The sequence below is a fragment of the Neopelma chrysocephalum genome, unplaced genomic scaffold (genome assembly GCF_003984885.1).
Source record: "Neopelma chrysocephalum unplaced genomic scaffold, ASM398488v2 Primary Assembly neopelma1_143, whole genome shotgun sequence".
Classification (NCBI taxonomy): Eukaryota; Metazoa; Chordata; class Aves; order Passeriformes; family Pipridae; genus Neopelma; species Neopelma chrysocephalum.
In genome coordinates, this window is record NW_020897805.1 from 742,002 (window position 1) to 762,677 (window position 20,676).

The 20,676-nt window shown below is 46.5% G+C and overlaps 1 protein-coding gene across 8 annotated transcripts in view; it reads right to left on the reverse strand.

Annotated features, from left to right (window-relative positions):
* Positions 1-3,556: 3,556 nt before the first annotated feature.
* GBF1 (golgi brefeldin A resistant guanine nucleotide exchange factor 1) overlaps positions 3,557-20,676 on the reverse strand; it is a 105,863-nt gene continuing 88,743 nt past the window's right edge. For 5 of the 8 annotated variants that reach the window (XM_027700188.1, XM_027700187.1, XM_027700186.1 and 2 more), the window contains 19 exons: positions 19,279-19,515; positions 18,278-18,371; positions 15,263-15,439; positions 14,767-14,831; positions 14,542-14,665; positions 13,897-13,968; positions 12,952-13,046; positions 12,364-12,517; positions 11,922-12,144; positions 10,188-10,351; positions 9,629-9,875; positions 9,041-9,240; positions 7,920-8,070; positions 7,460-7,590; positions 6,997-7,098; positions 6,318-6,431; positions 5,889-6,066; positions 5,546-5,686; positions 4,923-5,209 (listed from right to left, as the gene is read on the reverse strand). In XM_027700188.1, the coding sequence (XP_027555989.1) occupies positions 4,923-5,209; positions 5,546-5,686; positions 5,889-6,066; positions 6,318-6,431; positions 6,997-7,098; positions 7,460-7,590; positions 7,920-8,070; positions 9,041-9,240; positions 9,629-9,875; positions 10,188-10,351; positions 11,922-12,144; positions 12,364-12,517; positions 12,952-13,046; positions 13,897-13,968; positions 14,542-14,665; positions 14,767-14,831; positions 15,263-15,439; positions 18,278-18,371; positions 19,279-19,515 (2,956 nt within the window). Of the gene's footprint in view, positions 5,210-5,545; positions 5,687-5,888; positions 6,067-6,317; positions 6,432-6,996; positions 7,099-7,459; positions 7,591-7,919; positions 8,071-9,040; positions 9,241-9,628; positions 9,876-10,187; positions 10,352-11,921; positions 12,145-12,363; positions 12,518-12,951; positions 13,047-13,896; positions 13,969-14,541; positions 14,666-14,766; positions 14,832-15,262; positions 15,440-18,277; positions 18,372-19,278; positions 19,516-20,676 lie in introns of all 8 variants that reach the window. The other 3 variants (XM_027700189.1, XM_027700183.1, XM_027700182.1) reach the window with 2 other exon arrangements.

Sequence of the window (20,676 nt, forward strand, 5' to 3'; positions counted from 1 at the left end):
GGCCGGCGCGGCCCCGGCGCCACGTGGCGGCTGCGCTGCCGGCCCGGGGGAGGGGGGCAGCGCTGGGGAGGGGGACGCTGGGGAAGGCAGCCGGCAGCCGGCGAGTAGGACGGCAGGGAGCCGGGAACACCGGGCTCCGCGGGGCGGGCAGCCCCAGAGCGCGGTCGGCTGCGCCGTGGCGAGAGAGAGGCTCTTGTGGAGCCGAGAGCAGGGCAGGCACCGCTTAGCAGCGAAAAGCCCTCCCGGGAGCCGGGGCCCGGAACAGCCTTTGCCAAGGCAGCGGCAGCCGGCTTTAGGGCTGGGGGACTCGTCCCCCTCGCTCCAGGTGATGCTGTGGCTGCCAGGACACCAGTCCTGGACCCGTGTCCGTGAAACTGTGGGCTCCTCCTGAGAGCGTGGCCCAAAGGCACTGTCACAGGGTGAGGTAGGAGGTACCGCGGCAGGTAGGGGCCAGGCAGAGAACACTTCGCTCTTCCTCGTAGGACGGTTAACATGGGGCTCAGCCTTCCCTCCTGAGGACAAGGCTCTGTTCGCGCCCCGACATTGACTGACCTTGTGCTCTCACTAAATGGCTACTGACACCTCGCATGCCTACACACTGGCAGCCCCTGCCTGCCCACGCACTCCCGATCCGGTTAGCCTGACCTCTCTGTTCCCAGACACTTCCTATAACTAGGGATTCAGCTTAGCAGCCAACCGCCAACGCTGCTGCCCAGAGAAATTTACATTTTCTTACACGAAAAACTTGAGGAAGCATAACTTCCCTTGGCAAAGGAGCAGGGCTGTGGCAAGGTCACAGCAGCCCCATTTCCCTGCCGGGAACTCGGCAATTAACCTGCCCTCATGGCTGCTTGCGGGCATGTGTTTGCAAGTCCCAAAACATCCTGCATAGCCAAAGGGTGTTCACACCCCTGGGGCCCGGAGCGTCTGGTGCTCATAAAGGCTACACTTTCCCACTCCTGCAGAGAGGAGTTGCCTGGGAACAGCGCCGGCTCTGGCCTGTGTGGGAGGGGACCTCTGGCTGCCCACCACCTCGCCCGGGCCAGGGTGCTGGTTACACAACCGGGGGAGCAGTACTGCACACTGGGACTTGTAGTCCTGGGGGATCTCATCTTCCTCGGCATTGACTCGCACTCCAAGCAGCCTCTTCCCAGGCTCAGCGGCTCTCCTTGCTGTTCAGCCCATCAGTTCCCCGACCCTTCGGGGCAGGAGTTGCGCTCCAGAACTTTGCTCCCGAGCCTGTTGTGCTCCCAAAGCTGCCCCGTGCATTCCTGTCCACCAGCGGGCAGCAGGCCTGCCCTCCCTCTCCCGGCAGCCCCCACAGCACATGGATAGAGGGCAGCGGGAACAATGCCGGCTGGCAGCATTGGCAGGGCTCGGATCGCTCCCTGGCCACAGGCGAGCGGCCTGTCATGCAGGGGGGCCAAGACAGCAGGGCAACGGGGCTTCAGGATACGTCAGGCTCCATAAGAGCCGCAGATTCTTCCAGAGATGTTCAACAGCTGGCGTTTATAGGGGTGAGGGTAACTTCTAAAAAAGCCAGCTCACTGTTGAAAGATACTCCATGGAAATCTTTCTTACAGACCAGGTCATTTGAATATGCTCAGATTCAGTTTTTAAATTGAAACTAAAAGCAGCAGTGCTTGTGTTTCAGAAGTTTCAATGCCAAATGTATGCCAGGGCTTATCATTCCATAGGGCTTCTCACACTAGGAAACTTCATACCAATGAGGAAAACTGACACATGCTAAATTCCAATACTTAATCATATTCTGTTTTAGCAGTAGAAATTCTTGGTGTAAATGGCAACAGGAGAGGTAGGTAAATCCAAACTACAGTGATGTCTGTGCAGCCTCCTCTGGAAAATAGTGAGTCAGACCCATAAAAATGAGAAAGAAGTCTAAGACTAGAGAAAGTATATGCTGGAACACAAAGGGTAGTGTGTGAACACCATTCCTCACCAACAGTCATTAGTAGTATGATTGGCTTTTATGTAATTTAAGTTACAAGTAGAGTTCAAGAAACTTATCAATAAACATGTGTATCACAGCACACACTACCTGTCAGTTGATTCTGATATTTCCGTTCAACACTTTCCCCATTCTTTCTTTCTCTGTAATATGAAACCTTGACATTGCAAAATCCAACCAACATTCAAAGATTTTTTTTTTTGTTTTCCAGTCCATTCCTATTTACAGTCTAGTAAAAAATGTTTAAAGTGCACTTTTGTCTGTCTTTCCAGTCAACATTCCTTCCGTTCCAGTCCCACTTCCTGCAGTTTCCTCGCGTGGCTTTTGCTTTGTACCACAATTGTCTGAATTAAGATGTAATGCTCTCAGTAGAAACTGGGTTTGCAAACACAGTTTAAAATATACCATGTGCCCCAAACAGGTATCTGAAGGCAGCTGGCAAAACTGAGCTTTACTATCAGCTGACACCACTCCAAAAAGTCAGAGGACCACCTGGGGATCAGAGGGCAGCAGTGCTGACATTGAGGCACTTGACAATTGAGCAATGGTTTACAAAGAGTTAATCATCTGAAACTTTCAGCAAGCAGAAAAACAGAGCTGTAAATAGAAGTGGAGGCTGGGAAAGAAAAGACAGAGAGGGGGCTGGATACAGAAGGGCCATGGGCAGCACAAGGACTCAAATACATGAATGAAAACATCTAAGGGCTGGAAGGACACAATCTAGAAGCAGTGGAGGGTGAGGAAGAGAAGGTTGTGGCAGCAAAAATATTCCAGGAATGGTGGAAATGGGGTGAGGGAACCAGGATTTAATAACAGGACTTTCCTAGTATGCACATTACTCTTCCATTATGCAATATTTAGACCTTTCCTCATGCAATTCAAACAAACTTCCAAGTTTTTAACCCCCTTATCAAGTCTGTAGGAGTCTCTTGGAATCCTTGTGATAGGGAAGGCATTGGTGCCTCACGCAGCTCTAAGGACACTGTGGCACTGTGTGGATCTTACCACAAAACAAAGTAGAAAATATCAGGAGGGAAGTGTGGTTGTCCATATCCATGGCAAGCACTAGCCCTGGAGGAACCCAGGATCTCTTACGCCCTCTCCAACTCCAACTCCTGTCCGGGGAAATGAGGATTTCTTCCTCATCAGAGAATCGCCAAAGTCAGCTGAGTTGTCACCGAGGTCTATGTACTGGCTGCATGGCCAGATGCACAGAGCACCTGGTCCTCAGCCCTGGTCTTGGCTCTCAGTCCTGGTGGTGCGTGAGCACACACCAATGTAACACCAGAAATTTTACAGCCAACATGGAACTGTTGTCTTCTGCAAGAACAATCTCGCTGCTAAAGCTCTGCTTTGTCCATGATGGGAACCATTCCTGCTTAGCCCCTTGATGGCCAATCTCCACTGCAGCCCCCTCATGAGTTGACCAGTTGTTAGGACAAGTCCCCTCGTGCTCTCCACAGACAGAGCACTCTGTTGCAGGATCCTGGTATGTGGAACCAGGGCACAGTACCCTGACAAGTAAACTCCACTTTGCCCAAAGCTGTGAGCCACAGTTGTATGACAAAGGAGTGCAACACTGGAGCATTCATTTACAGGATGTATTTATTACACTGTAAAAAGTCCATTGGATTTGTAGCCATTTACTCTGTATGTACACGGTCATATTCCCACCCCAACCGCAGGTTCCTCTCCATACAGGATACACTGGGTTGGAGTCCCACCCATGCCCCTCCCAGTCACCAGGGGGATTTCCAAGATTGAAATTATTGAGAATTTAGCAAGCTAGTCGAGGGAGGAGGAGGGGGAACGGTGATGCAGCATTTGCCAGGCAGCCAGCTCTGCTCTGGCCACGAGGAGGGGCGTGAGCGGGATGTCCTTGCTGCAAGGTGGAAGCACAAGAATGACTACCAGGGCCTCGGCTGCAGGGGTGTTCTGGGGGGAGAAGGATGTGCGATCCCAACAACTAGAAGATGCACAAGGGTGAAGTCTGTGCAGAGCTTTAAAGAGAAACCACTGCAGACTTGCTGGGCATCTGTCAGCAGGTGCCACAGATCCCCAGTCTTCTCTAGCTGAAGAGGATGTTCTCCTAAGGAAGGGGGCTGGTCACCAAGAGGACAGTGTAGCGAGTGGCGAACAACACATCACTGCTGTGTTGGAGCAGCCCCCAAGTGCTGTGTGAGAGATGGCCATGGTGCTCTGCTCTCAGCATTTCTTTCTCATTTACTCAACTACGCAGAGCATTCTGGATTTGCTCTCTCCAACCAGAAAGCCTGATTATATTACAGGAGGAGGGAAGAAAGCCATGCTGCCCCTATCAGACTCCCCTGCTGCCTACTCCATATCTGGCATGGGGATTGCTGTCATCTGTGTTGCAGAAGGAAAGCATGTGCCTACAGCAGGCAAGAAGCCCTATGTAGCAAACTGGGAGCTGCACTGTAAGCAATCCACATTTCTAACAAAATTCTTTACCTGCTGAACTCAGGCATGCCCAGAGCCCAGACAAAGCAGTGCAATCAGAAGAGTGAGCAGTAAAGCTAGGGAATGGCTGGGGAATTGCCCAGGGACTGGACTGAATAATCTTGAGAGGCAGCCCTGTACTGCAGCCCCTCTCTGGCATGACATCAATAAGTTTCCCCTCTTTACCAGATGAACTGGTGGCAGCTTGGTCCCAGGCTGCTGGGTGTGAGTGTTGCCTGGCCCCTGAGATTGCAAAGGCAGGAAGGTCAGTGGAACTGGGCACCCCTTCAAGAAGACAGGAATTTGTAGCAGATTTCTAGGTGATGCCACAAGAAGGGAGCAGAATGGAATGTGCTCCAGAGAATTGTGGTAGCAACCCTTCTGCTCAGGTTAGCATCATCTTCTAAAACAAACATGCCCACTACCAGAGAATTTGGCCAGCATCCTCCACCCACGGAGCCTCCTCAGCAGACAGTTCTCAGACACCCTCAAACTAATTGACTTCAGAGGTTGTCATGGGGTCAGTGGGCCGTGGAGTAGCTAGGAGGGGAACAGGAGAGGTGGCTTCAATTAGGGCTGGGTTGAGAATGATTGGAAGAGTCATAGGTGGCACCCCAACCTGCAGGGGAGATGCAAGAGGCTGCAGGATGAGTGGTGGCTGTGCTGTCGTAGGAGGTATGTCCGTAACGGGGCTTGTCTTTGTTGAAGCTGATGCTGGGAAAGAAGGAGAGGCAGAGGTGCTGATGGTGGGTGAGGCAGGTGCAGTGGGTCTCTCGGACTCTGGAAAAAGGAAGAGACAAAATACATCATTACACAGGACCTGACAAAGTCACCTATTAGTTGAAAACTAAGCAGGGCTCAAGATCAACTCAGGGGCCTTTTGAGACTTGCCCCTTCCATATACCTTCATATGAGGCCATGAGGAGCAGGGGCCAATCACAGGCATTCTGCCCAACCCAACAACCTCAGCAAGAAGGCCAAAACCTATCCATTTGGAAGCACAACAGTTCACAACACTAGAGGCCTGGTCACCCTAGATCATGCTAAAGCAAGGAAAAGCAGATCCATGCCACCATGCTGGGAACATGATTCCAGAAAAAAGAAAACAGGACTTACCACTGGCACTCAGTTCACAAGGCTTCTCCAAAGGAGCCAGGTGGGTGGTTGATCTCACATCCCCCACAGGAGAAGGGGGCAGGGCAGACACTATTGATTTCTGATGCTGCTGCTGCTCCACTGGTATGTTCAGGACAGGATCTAGGAAGACAAAACAAGCAGTGAGACCACACACCAGTTTGCTCACTCCTGCTACCCTCAATTTGCCCTTCTTGTGCCAAGCTCCCACAGCCTCCTGCAACTATCATTTCATCAGCTTCCAGGCACTATGGCAGCTGCGTGCTGGACAAGGTGCAAGCACTGGTCCAAACCTGTTTTCTTAAGGTTTCCCAGTCCCTTGTACCTTGGATGACTGTCTGTTTGAAGAGCTCATCCCGCAGCCGAGGTAAGAAACAGTCAATGCGCTCCCAAGTGATCTCCCAGAGATCTGAGTATCCTGTCCGTGAATCAGCACTGTGGAATATCCCAGCTGTATCCATTACGAGCAGCATATTCTTCAGAGACTCTGGAATGGCCTCCAGCTATAATCAGAGACACTTCTCAGGACACAAAGAATGGACATACAGCAATGAACAAAAGCTCAAAACAGCTGATGGGCTGCCTTGGAAACAGAGGCCAAGGTGAGAAATCATGGAACAAAATGGTTTGGGAAGGATTAAAAGGTTAAAAAACCCCCCAAAAATGTATCAAACCAAAACACCTTTCAAATTCAAAAGGTTAAAAGTGGTGAATGGTTGTCCAAAGCATTGCAGCACCACATTCAGCACCTTACCAGTAAGTCACTAGAGCCAGCATGCATGTACTTGTCCATAAAGTCTAGGATTGTGAGCCACAGGGCAGCAAAGGTGGTCAGTGAGAGCAGTGGGGAGAGGTGCTGTAGGAACACCTAGGAAAAAACACAACTCCTGTCAACAAGTAATATGAGGGATGCTGCTCACATCTTGACAAGCCAGTCTTGCAAATCTGGATTTCCTGTCCTTGTGGCAGGCTGGGAGCATGCACAGGCCTGGCCTGAGGGTGCCACAGGCCTCCACTCTTCTGAGCTGCACATGTGGAGGACTGGATCTTGTCTCCTTTGTGAGAGGCCCCTGCAGTCTGCATCACCATGTCTTCCAGCCTGTCCAGACTCTGCCTCAGGTCAGAACTATCAGCTTGTGACATGCATCATTTCACCATGAGAACACACTGTCTTCAACTAATGTTGGGTGAAATACTTCTCTCTCTCTCCATCATTAAGTCACAAACTCTTTCCTGACAACTTTTCCAAGCCCAGGATCATGGATACAGTTCTGGAAAGAAGGCACGTTCCAGCAACAGAAGCTCGTGGAGAAGCCCAGCACTAAAGACAGTCAAACTATCACCCTGAACCTATCCAGATCAGAGATGCTGAGAAGCAAACACAGCAAAGTGTTTGGTTTTCTTGAGCTTTCAGGCAGCAGAAGTGTGCTCACCTTGGAGAGTAGGGTTGAGGCTCTCATCCTAGTCTCTTCCATCCCACCAACATCAGCTGGGCTGATGTTCTCAAGTAGCTTGGTTAGCAGTGGGAACAGCACCTGTTGAGTCAGACACATGGATGTTTTAGAGCTGAAAGATGACTGATGAGATTTGCCCAGACAACCTTACAGAGAGGAGCTGGATTTTGGGACTGATGGCTTCCAGACAGAGACCATGAGAGAAGCAATGGGAAGCGGACATGAGTGGATCCACTTCAGTACTCCAAAAGGCTCTGTCAGAAACCTAAGCAGAAAGGAACTTTTCACAAGACCAGAGTAAGGATCGTCTTGCTGCTGTGGTGAACCAGCTGCTGAAGAAGACAGCGCTGAAGAAGTATACCATTCTTCCACTCCTGCACACAGCTTTGCTCTTCATAACAATACTTTCCTGCCTACATGCCCAGCCCAGCCAGGAGGTTACCTTGTTAAAGCAGGACTCCCATTCCAGGGCATCCAGGGCCTGCAGGTCATGTACCAGGAGGGCCCGCTGCAAGTAAGTGAGTGCTTGCATCCGTATCTGGCGTCGGGCATCACAGCACAGCCAGGCAATACCTGCAAGAGAGGGATTCAGGGCAAAGCTCACAGTGAAAGTGTCACATCCCTACTTTCCCAGTCTAGGGTAAAAAGTCTAATGAAGATCTGGGGGGGAAAAAAGTAAACTTGTTCCAGGCCACAGACTGGAAATCAACTGTCAGATCCAGAAACATGCTGGCAGCTAACTCATGCTAAAGATATCATTCAAAATCTGATCCAAATACTTTTTTGATTACAAGAGACCCTAAAAACAACCTCTGCCTGCCTTCTGCAGTTAGTTCTTGGCTCGTCAACTTTCCTGCCATTATTTTGGAAGTGTCTCTGCTTGCTTTCATCACCAGCTTTACCCTGTAGCAAAGGACACCAGCAGTTGGACCACAGTGTTCGGGAATCCGCTGTGATTTTCCTGGCCGCCGTCTCCAGGTGTCGCTGCTCCTCTGCCCAGGAGCTGTAAATGCCGGCTGCTCGCGTGTGCAAGGTGTGCATGAGGTCCAGGAGCTGCAAGTACACAGCACAGTAAGAAACACACAGGACTTAAAAATCTGAAGCAACTCTGATCTCTGCTCTTCTCCAAACCAATGCTAAAAGGCTCACAGCTACTCAACCCTGCTTTCTGTATGTACCTACTCATGCACAGCTACAGAGATGGTGGCAGGCCCTGCTGTCTGTGCCCTCCTGAAGTGGTCAAGTGCCAGGCATCTTCAACAAGATTTGTTTCAGTTCAGTAGGCATGTCAATCCCATCTTTGAGAACTACCACTCCAGTCATGCCAAAAGGAAGAATGGACTCTTTCCTGGCATAAAGCCTTGACTCTCCCAGGCAGAGGGATAAACCCAGCGATTCAGCTATGCTGTCCAGAAACAACACTCTGCAACTTTTTTTTTTTTTTTACAAAAAAGGCATGAAGTACATGCAAAGTTCTCTCAGAACAGCTCTGTATGGGCACATGACAGCACTCTGTTTACTACTGAACTGAGGCCCAACAGCCTGAGAGTCAGCAGGCCTGTGCCTTCACACCTCTGAAGTACCAGCCAGAGAGAAATTACTCCCTCAGCCCAGTCCTCCCTACTTGAAATCCCAGTGCCTCAGCCCACAGGGCTTTCCCCTTTCCACAAGCTCTGATACCCTGTCAGACTCCCTGCTAATCCTACATGAATCTCATGCCTCCAAATGCCCTTGGATCCACATCCATCTTACCTACTACAGTGATTCACAGCTTCAGACCTCCTCCTTGCTTTCCAGAGGACCTCTCCTTCCGTTGCTATCCTGCTTTTGCCAGTACAAATTGCAGTCTTCCTCTTTCACTGCAGAACCACACATTGCCACCAGAGCCACCCTCTGATCCACTGTCATCCAGTGCCCACTAACCCAGTGTGCAGCCTTCCCTTGCCCCACAAAGAATCCCAGTGATTACCTAGCAAAGCCCTAAGTATGGGAAAGGAGAGGAGGAAATCCTTGCTATACTTACGTCCTGACTAACCTGTAAAGACACAGTGTGGTAGCTGGCAGGGATGCTCTCATCCTCATCCTCATCACTGTGTGTGTGTGCCTGGTGCTGGCTCAAGACCCGGGATCGCCGTGTGGAGCTCTCCTTTGGCTTTTTTTTTAACCGACTGGATTTACTGTCATACCTGTGGCTTTTCCCTCTCTTTTCCTGGGACTTGTAGCCTAGAAAGTAAAAGGCAGCAACGTGTCATATAGACAGTCCACCACAAAATTTTCTGCCTTTCAACACATAGAGCTTTTGATATCCCCAGCAGAGGGCCCTGTCCTGTGAAATGACCACTACCTGCCTGTAGAGGACCCAGCACCGCTCAGGGACAACCTTCAAACAAGAGCTGATACTGCTACCTCCATATCAACTCCAGACCTCCCCTCCATCCCAGGGAAGAGGATTAGAATAAGGTCCCTGCTGCTAGCAGGAGCCAGGACACTCTTCTCATAGTAGACCATTTTCTGGGGGTTGGGGACTCATTCCCTGACAATATACTTCACACTTCTTGCTGACTGGCCACCCTGAGCCCAGTCCTGATTGTCAAGTGAAGGGCCATCTTACCCCCATTCAAGCTCGCCTCCACGAAGATACGTATCGTTTTGACGCACAGCTCGAAGTTCTCAGGTGTGACATGGGCAGCATCTCGCACGATGAAGGACAGGGACTCCACACATTTCATGAGAGACTTCGTGTCATGTGGGCCCAAATCCAGCCCCACAGTCAGGCTGTACTGGTTGACGAGAGGAGATGGACCCAGCCTGCTGAGCCCAGCAGTGGATCTGGAGGTGTCTATGTCATCTTTCCCCACCTGCAGGGCACAGCAAGAGGGTAGCAGGAGAGGGTAGCACAGCAAGCAGCACCTCATGCACTTACTGAAAGGGTCTTTCTTCCAAAGTCAACAGATAATGGTTCTGTAGGGTCCACTTCCCTTTCTTCCTCATTTGCCTTCAACCTTTCTCTTCTCCATCTGTATTTCTCCCCATCCTCCCTTTATATTATCAGATCACCTTAGCACCACTCTTTTCCACTGTCTTATTCTTTCTCCCCCTATCACAACCTCTGCTCACAGCCATGCTAGGAGTAGTCTTCTTTGGGCACCAGAAGCCCACTTGCTACTCACCACTAGCCAGCCGCTGTTCATGACATCCACATCTGTCACCGAGCGATGCATCTTGCCAGGCTTCCCATGGTCCGTGTACACCTCTGAATCAGAGGTGTAGCCGCGGTCCAGGCTCATGTCACTGGGATGATAGGAGGAGGAAACCTCGCTGTCTGACTGAGCACCTGCAAAACAAAAGGCATGGGATTTAGATCACAGCCAAATCAAGAGCTTGCAAGAGTATCTGTGGATAAGGCAGAAGCAATCCAGATTAGTCAGATCAGCATCAGCCAGGAACAACTAGTGGGTCCTGGAAGAAACCAGCCCAGGTTTCTCTTCCTGTAAGACCTGTTTCTCCCCTGTAGGCATGGTTTGCTTTCTCCTCCAGAGGGAAGGAGCTTTCCATCCTCTCCTGTGTCATTTGTCAGCCCGACCATGGATTTAAAAAGGGCAGAAGTCCAATACTTCAACCCTGAGGGAAGAATCAGATGTACCATGAACTTTATCAACTACTAGAGGTGCTAAGTTCAGCCAAGACAAGTCCAAAAACACAGCACGGGATTACATGACTCATGTAGGAATACAAGACCCCTCTGGGAACACTCAGCTCCACACTAATACTGGTCAGATTTTTCTCATGAACAGTAATCTATGTTCCACACTTGTCAGATCTACCTTCCCTGACATTTAAATTTCACATGCCCCAACACAGAAGTCTTTGCAATGGACAAATTTAAGTTACTGATATAATGTTATTTAGAAGGAAAAACTCATTCTCTCCATCATTCCACACTATCTAGAAACTCACCACAGACAGACAGACTTGCTGTGAACACAGGGCACCAAACATTTTCAGGAGGTAAAGAGAACTAATGTTCTGATGTGCAAGGTGCCAAGTCAAGCAGTTTGCTCTATCAGCAAGGACAGAAGCAGTAAAAAAAAACAAACGAGAGAGATGGGAGAAGACAGCCCAGCATTAACCCAGAAGGCAAATGCCATAAGTGTTTTACAAAATTGTGTTTCTCCCATCTGTCTAGCATAAAGCATAAGGACCTAGCAAGAAGTTCTAGAAAGAAAACAAAGCCTTCTGGAAAAATCTTTTCTTGCTCTTTGCTTTAGAAGTCTGAAGATATCAGTCTCAAATACACTGCCAGCTGGCTAAAGCAAAACAGAACAATTTGCAGAAAAGACCATCTTTTTAACACAGTCAAGAGAAGTGGGAAACAGTGGGTTGGTCTTGTGGGAATGGTTCAGACACTATTAATACAAACGGATTTGGAAACAGAATTTTAAATAACAACTCCCTTTATGAGATCCTTAAAGTGGGGACAAAAAAGGAGTCAGTCCCACAAAAGAAGCAAGTATGACAGGAGCAGCAGCTGGGTTTACATTACATGCCCAGATGAGAGATTATAGTACCCAAGGCACCAGACCACAACCAGCAGAAAATGCTCCTTGGGTAGATCAAAGACCTTCTACAGCTGCTACAACTGATATCAGTTTTCCTCCCACTGCTCCCCCAGGGACTAGCACCTGGATTGCTGCTCACTGAGTAGGAAGAGACGGCAGAGTAGAGACAGGGACAGACCATGAGGTAGGAGTGAACAGCAGGTGCTGGTCTTTAATCTTGCTAATGTAGTTTAATATCAGCTTTGTTTTCTTGCAGTCCCCTTTGCTAATTGAAAAGCTTGAGGAAGCAGCTGCTTATCTGGCAGGCAGGCATCAGATTTCCTAGCAAAAGCTGGCCTGTCTTACCTGTGTCGTTATCTGCCCTTGCTGTAACCTGCAGGGCTGCAGGCGGCTTCACCCCAGACCCGATACACTCCAGGAGGGTGAAGAGTGTGTACCAGTCATCCCCAGAGTGAATGTTGGCAGCATTGGTCTTCAGGAGTTCATGGAGGCCATAGGCAACCTCATGGCTAACTCTCGACAGCACATTTGGCTTCATCATAAGCAGGATACGTAGTGAGAGGAGAACCTGGCCAGAGGAGGAGATGAGAATAACAGACCCTATTACTTATACTCCATTCTCCAACAAGGTACCCCTTCATTTATTTAGAGCTACTTACAACTGCTTTTTGTTGTCATCTGCAGCACAGAAAGTTAAATATGGGTCCACCTAATAGCAGTTGGTTTCCTGTGTTGCCAGGGGTGGCCACAAAAAGCCCCCAGTAACTGCATTTCAAAAATCTCTTACCTGTGCACTGATTTCTTCTCGACGAAGGAGTCGAATGGCCAGTCTCAGCAGCCCCACCACTGCCCTCTCCACCAAGAAGCAGAACTCCATTGCATGGACACAGAGATGATAAAGGTGGTCTCGAACAGTTTGCCAGACACAGGTCACACGGTCCCTAGCAACAACAAGGAGGAGGGAAAGGGTAGGATGAAAGAAAGTGAGACAAGCTGGATCCAGCTACCTCTCCCAGAACTCTAGTCAACCCAGTATTTAATATAAATGAAAAACTCCAGCTGGGAGATATAAGAATAGACACAAAAAAGCCGTCAAATTTCTTACTCATTACTTGCAAAGCAATCAGGTGGGAGAATTCTCCCTCTGGAATTTAGTTTATATTCTTCAGATTTCAGAATATCAAGCAATAATTCATGAGCTAACAGCCATTCTGTTTGCACATGCTAGAGTAGAATTGTTAAGCCCTGAAATTACAGCCACATGCTGCTTCAGCTGGCAAACCAAGCACATAAGGAACTCATTCCCTGGACCCAGGCAGCAGCTCCAGTGAAGCAGGGATGCTACAGTGAATGTGCACGTATTTCAAGGTCATACCTATTCTCTAGAACAATCCGCAGAAGCATCTCCAAGCAGAAGGCTGCATCCTCTTCATCATATGTCTCCTCATCAGGAGTCACAGAGATTAGAGCCTGGAAGAGCCAGGAAATTTTTGTGAATCACAAGCTCCCAGAAATGGGGGACCAACAGGTGAAGACCAACAGAATGCTTTGAGTCTGGGCAAAACTGCACTCCACTGTCTGGTGAGGTCATGCATAGTCTATCAAAAATGCACTGGATAGAGGTCAAGCTAAATATATTGAAAAAATATATCTTTTTCATTATGCAAGATGCAGTATCCAGCAGCTTCTTTCTAATAACATGTGAAGCACAGAAAAAGGAGACATACGTAGGAATGAGTACAAATACTGGATCTATTCCTCTCAAGCCATCAGCTTGCATATGAAGGGAGAATTCCTGACATAATGGGAGTAGGAACAAAATATTCCCCCAGAACAGAGATGACACTCTCCCAAGGAGATGAGCTTCTCTAGCCCAAAGGCTAATGAGTCCAGTCTTATTACATCTCCCACAGCAGCCAGGTACCACACTATCTAGGGTCACATGGTCAAATATTTCTGTACAGCTCTGGCCACTAGAGTGGCCTTTTAGAATGCTCTCATTAGGTACACAGCAGACCAGAAACTATGAAAAACTTTATGCTCCTACAGAGTTACACATACTTTCAAACACTTGCCAAGAGTCCTCAAGGCTTTCAGAATGCATTCCACAATTTAATGTTTTCTTCTACTACCAACTTGTGGCTGCCAGCACAGAAGTTACTTTTAACAGCTGAACTAATGATTCGTTTCATATCCCAAATAGTTTCAAGACCTCCTCTGGGGACAGAGGAGCTAGGTGAGTACACAGCACATATCCATGATCATGCATAGCATACTTGTTCTATCACTAGTCCAGTCCCTTGCCCAATATCTCTCTCACCTTCATGAGCTCCTGGAGGGATTCCAGTTGGAGAAATTTGCTTTCTGTGATCAACTTCTCAGGATCACATTGCTGGAAAAGACAGAAAAGAGGACTGTGCATCAGGGGAGTGTGGATGGCATACAAACAGATCCTCCAGAAACACAACATATTCACAGAAAAGATAAAGATAGTGGCTTTAACACAGTTAACTGGAAAAAAACTCCTGCCAACTAGTTCACTGTTTAACATCAATTACTTTTAGCAGACCTGATCTGTGCTAGACAGATTTTGATAGATAACTACTCTAAGTCCACACACTGGTCAACCCCCAGGTTCAGATTTTGTTGGCACCATATGCCTTAACACTGTCTTGGAAAAGATTAGTTGTTTGAGAAGTCATTAATTTGTCTTCAAATATAGGACTATGATGACAAGGGCAGATCCCAGCCTCTTGTGGGGAATCATTCTTGTTTTCATGTGTACATAGCAGCACATAAGACTATTTAGCTGACAATCCAGATATGCTTATCCATAGTTTCTTACAGTTCCCAAGTTACCTGCAATACTGTCTAGCAGCATGTATATTTATGCTTCTGTGGCCTGTTACCCACATAGTACTGTCACCAAGAAAAAGAGCAGGTTGCTCTGCAGCCTGTATGTTACCTTTATGCATTCCAAAGCCGCTCGCTTTGCCTCCTGTGTTTCCGTAGATGGCCCTCTCATACCAGATTGCTCTGTCCCACTGAGGGTGAGCCAGCTAACAAAACTCAGTACAGTTGATTCACCACTGCAAATCAGAGGAGACCAGCATCAGTAAGAAAACAAGAGACCATGTTATTTTCCACCTTTGGTACCAAAAAGACTGCCTGGGACATCTACACCACTTACCGGTTAGATGGTGTCTCCTCACGCTGCAGATAGATTTTGCCATTAGGATCCACAAAGTCTTCAACCTGGAATACAGACCATGATGTGCATATGACCAATTATCCACCTCTTTGTAGCCTTCCCCCCCCGTGATGTTCCTCTTAGTGATGAAACACTACACTGAACTGCAGTATATGCAGTCAAACCAGCTCTTCGCTCCCCTAGCCCGTCAGTAAAGTGTCACTCTCATCTGGCAACACAAATGCTGTGCTCACACAATACTCAAAATGTGTTCAAGTAAAATAAATGGTGGAATTTCTCAAATCCAATGTTTTCATGAGAAAAAATGAAACCCTATGAAAGAAGCTTCACATAACTCGAGCACTGCACCCTTCACAGGCTTCCAAGCTCTGTACATACTTTACCAAAGCCAGGCCTTCACAAGAGAGCTCTCCTCCTCTTGGAATTGGCTCTATGAAAAGCCAGCTTCCCACTCCTCTAACTCCTCAATTATTACCTCCACCATGGCCTTGGGCAGCAGCTCTGCTCGGAAAAGCTGTAGCATGGCCTCCATGATGTTTTTCCAGCCCTCTCGCAGAATGTCACCATGGCGATGGGCCAAGTGAAACACAGTCTTTGCTGCAATATGGGCCTTGGGATTACTTCCAAAAACAGTGGGCAGGTTCTCAATAGACTGCAGGAAAGAAGAGGCGGTGGCAATCAGTCAGAAAGATATTTTCTTTTCAACAAAAATTAGGGCATATGCTTCAGAATTGGTTATGGGAAAGACAACAATTCTCTGTATGATGCTTGGATAACTCTTCAGCTCATATTCACTTTGCACAAAAACGAGGACAAGATGCCTTACCTGATACAAGCTGAATCACTGAACCACCTAGACATACGCTCCCCAAGAATGACAACACCACAGAACATTTTGAAAGTACTTGCTGAAAACTCACTAATTATCCTGCTACAGGAACTCATTTCAGGATCAATGCCTTCTACAAAAAGTACCACATTTCCTCTGGAAGCAGCAACTACACTGCCCTGCTGTTAGACAAGGAAACCAGAGCCAAAAGCATTTCTGACTCGCAAAGTTAATCCTATCACTACTTAACAGCAAGATACAAGTAAGAGTGATGGATCCTGACATACAGTCTCTGCTAATACTTGCTGGATCACAAATCCTCATAATCTGTTCAACGCACTCACAGCTTTTCAAAATATAAGAAGTGTGCTAAGTCATTGCAACCAAGCAAGCATATGCTGCCAAAACAAGAAAAAAACTAGCAATCGTGAGCTATTATCAGACACTAACATGCTCTATGTTTCTGCAGTTACTTAAGGTCATTGCATTATTCCTTTTGACAAGAGATGGGTTTTGCTGTTCTCTTGCTTATGTGGACAAAATCCATACTTACTCCCCCATCAAGAATGGAAGTGAAGACATGAGATAGGATGGATTGACTCTCTCAATCTCAGATCTGAAGTTCAGAAAAACTAGCTCTTGCTTCAGCCAAACTGCTGGCCAGACTGTTATCAAAATGGGTCTTTGATCTAGAGGCAAACTCCATTAGAAGTCCAATCTGAAAATCTGGCAGAAATGTGACAACCAATTTGGTTGTCTGCTGGTATGGGGAAACCATATGAACACATACATCACTGGAGTCTCAGAGTGCAAACAGCAATATGCCTGATTTTGCACTGTGCTAACAAGCCACAACCACTGAATTAAAACACACACACGTTTTGCTACCACTTATTCACTGAGTCAGTATGAATCTTAACTGTGGATCATGAAGAGGGGCACTTGTTCTCCTTAAATCACTTAATCCCCCTCCATGTTCCTTTCCATTCCTCTTCGTTCAACCAAAGTGGCCATGCATAGCAAATGCATTGCGTGGAGAAGATGCCTGCTCACCAGGATGATCTGACCTGGGAAGTGCTGAGCAGCTAAGTGACACTTTGATGTTCTCCCTTGTTTCCTAACAGCCGCTCTTTGCTTTGTCTACTCAGTCCTCTGAAGAAGGCCCCTCCTTCTCCCTTTCCACCAGACTGTCTCTAAAGTATTTCTTCAGTTGTCCTATTCCACTACTGTCTCCAATCCTTACAGGAATTTAGGACAGCAGAAAGTAATTGGTGTACTTGGAATCTGGCCAAAGATAAGAACTCAGCCTTCTGCAAATCCAGAAGTCCTTTATTCTATGCCATCACCAAAAGACATGCTTGCTTAATTTACACAGACCTCAAACTGCTCCAGATTCCAGTCTCACAACTAGATGGGATGCAGCTGGCAATAGCTGGTGCATCTGAGGGCTTAGTCTAGTTGCTTCTACTGTGTAAATCTGTGTCAAACTGTTGTTTCCTGGCAGACATTCCTCTGCTTGTGTTATCTATTGGTAGTCTTGAGGTCTGGTATGCCTGGAGAGGATCAAGTATTGCATCTTTACTGTTGTGAGCTGTGGAGGAAGAGAGAATCTAAAACAACCCCGCTGCTTAGGATTTGTCTTTTAATAGTCAAACTAGTACTTTTTCACTGTTACAAATGCCAGAATGCAAGTGATACAAAACACTTGGTCCAAACCATTCAATTTCCCTGCAATCTAATTCCACCAACTGCATGAATTTGCAGGACTGTTCCCTTTCTCCTATCCCTTTAAGGGATTTAAAAAATTCACCTGTCTTGGCATTTTTACTCCCATGCTTTTAGTTTTGAATCATCTTGCTTCCCTTACGTGTGGCAATTCTGTTCTGCTCACTGTGGGTCTTGTGCTGGTTCTGAGAGCAATGCTGGGAGATTCTTTGGGAGTTTTGACCCTTTACAGGAGTTGCTGTCAACTTCTTAGTAAAAAACATGGTCTGCCATACACTGTCTATCAAACACCTTGGGGAAAAACAGGCTGGTGCTGTAACACACAAACAGATTCGGGCAACAAAAGCTTACACTAACCAGTGCATCTCGAATTTGTTCTCACAGTATAACCCAGGGAAATGGTCTTTAGGGCTTGCCAGAAGTGGGGCAGGCAGCCGATTTTATTACCAGACTCCACACATTAACTGACAATTCAAAGCATTTGTTTTTCTAATCCCTTTGTGCTTATGCTGTGAATCCACATACAGCCCCTACACTTTGGAAGTACAGCTCACAAAACAGTCCCTCTTGGCACTGCATAAGCCCTTTAACTAAACAGTCAGTATCTGAAATGTATAAACTTGCTTGGGATCACAGGGAGATTTAAGTCTCCTCACATCAAGCAGGTGCAATAAACACTTCTACATCAAAGCATTCTGTTTCTGCATAAACTGCCACTTGTGAGCGAGTAGAAGGAAATTTGCATATTTGAACCTGTCCTATGGCAGTCTCACTTCACTACACACTTCCCATTGCTTCCTCCAGAAACTCTAGGCAGGGGCTGATAGATACCTACAGATACCGTGAACTAAAATAAGCAACTAATACTGGCTTAACACAGGAAGAGAGCTCCGATACACTGGAAGTCACGCTTCTTTCCCCTCCTTGAAAACTTACCTCACTGCTGAGGGCTGTAAACTTGCAGAGAGAAATTATGAGATTGTCAAACACATCACTAAGGCCATAGTGAGCAGAAATCATTGCACATTTCCTGGGGAAAGAAGAAAACAGAAAATAATGTACTAAGCACAGACGAGTCTGTCTGCAGGACAGCTAATCAGAGACCCTCGCTGTTGACATTTTAGACCTTCCTCTCCACCTACCTACTCATAATGAATGCTGATGTATAGAAGTCTACTATTATCCTTCAAATAATCTCAGTGCTTACCCATAGATCCTCATATTTGCCTGTGCTGATGCACGGATCACTTTAAAAAAGTGAGTCTAAACATAGACCACTTCCACCTGAGCATTATACCCAATCTCCTGTCCTGACCTAAGAGAGAGTTGCTGGGATTGGTGGTAGTGTTCAAGGTCTAGTTCCAAGAGATCATGGCTACAGCAGTGCATTAACAGTACTTAAGGCATTATTTGGTCTGGATCTAAGCATGACCAAAAATTGTTCCAATAGAGTCACTCATAGATGGCAAGTTTTTTGAATACTGGTCAGCTGGGAAAGAAAAAGAATCCCCCATATCATTCAACCACAGCCATGACCTCATGTACATGAAAGATTTTGTTCATATACAGAGGTTTTGCCAACAACACTGTGCAAGTTAAGAGTGACTTCCCCCCTCCCCCAATTCTAAACAGCTCAACTATGTCAGTAGGTCTTTTAAATGCAACCACGTTGCAGTTTAAAAATACGTATCCCAGGCACTTTGATTTATTACAACACGACAGTCAAACCAAACAGTGAGTGGCAACCAAGAGAGGCCAAGATGGGATGAATTGATACAAATGACAGAACAAAACTAAAGGACCGTAGGTTACAATAAAATGCTTTTCAATTGCTAGGAAAAGTAACAGTTGACATTCACTGTGACGGCTCCAGCACATAAACAGGAGACAATGGCCACACTTGTACTCTTCTGGGTCTTCATGAATGCAAGAGTTACCTGAAACCAGAAATAGCCTTCTGGATTATTGTTTCTTCTAAACTCTTGTCAAAAACATAAGAAAGTGCTGCAATGGTTGGCCCCCATGTCATGGTGAAGAGATCATGGTCATAGCTTCCAGGAGGCACATGGAGAAATATTCCCTCATCAGTGGCACCACGATGTAGCAGGACATTCCAGATATAGTTTTCCTTCACCAGGCCTGTCTGTTCTTCTGGCATGACTATCTCATCATTTCTACAATGTAGGAAGGCAGAAAGGTTGAATTTTTCATTCTGAGCCAAACCTAACATTTACACTTTTTTATTACTTGGTCCCAGAGATAAGTGATACCTATTCTGGAACAATTTTGCCAGCTCCTGAAACATTCTCTTGAAGCTTCCCTGTTTCTCCTGTCCCTCTTTGATATTTTGAATATAAAATCTGGTGGCTCTCAGAAGCACCCAGCAGTAACAGTGTAAGGATAGTATTGAAGAAGCATCTACCAAACACTACAAGTGCAAAATGCAACACAAACTGCAGTTAAATGATGAGAAATTTTGAACAGCACACTGGCATAGCTTCAACCCCATCCCAGCTCTCACCGTGTTAGAGTGCTCTCCCTATCTCATTATTCCCAGAAAAAAAAAAAATTAAATTGTTATATCACTGCAGTCACAGTCAAGAGTATCTTGTAAAAGACTAATGAAAATATTCATATTATGCCAAAATCAAATATTAGAAAGCCAAGTAGTACAAAATTAAAGATAAAACAAGAAACCAAATGTATGATGGGTGATTTATAACCAGGATACCACAGCTCCTTAATCTAACTCGGATAAAGCTACACAGTAATAAAATAATTATGATTAATGCCAAGTACTGCTTGCAATCACAGGTTAAAATATATCAAGCCTAAATATATACTCCCTAGACTTGGGTAACATTGCACAAGAGAAAATCCTCTGCAAATGACCAACTAATTGAACAAGAGTCTCAAAGCCACTAAGAATAGTAGATTGCAGTGAAGGCCTTTCTGCAGCAATCAAAAAATAACGTCCTTTACTGCCAAAGAAGCAATTTTCATGTGCTAATGACAACTATAAAAAACGCTCCTGATTTATGCATTAGTAATAAGCTCTTCTCAGTTTCAGATACCGGCATATTTTGACAAGAGCTATTAAAACTGAGATTATATAGGAAAGTAAGTTTGCAGTCAACAGCTTATTTTTTCTAAGAACTCATATTTGATTAATATTAACAGAAGCAAGTGAATGGGTTTACTTAGAAAGTCTCAGGATGTGAAATTGTGCTCAAAACTGAAATGCTGAGATCCTGAACAGATCATATACTACTTCATAAGATATCAGTCTGATTTTTCCCCCCCCAATAGTACAAAGAAAACAAACAGTTCCTCAA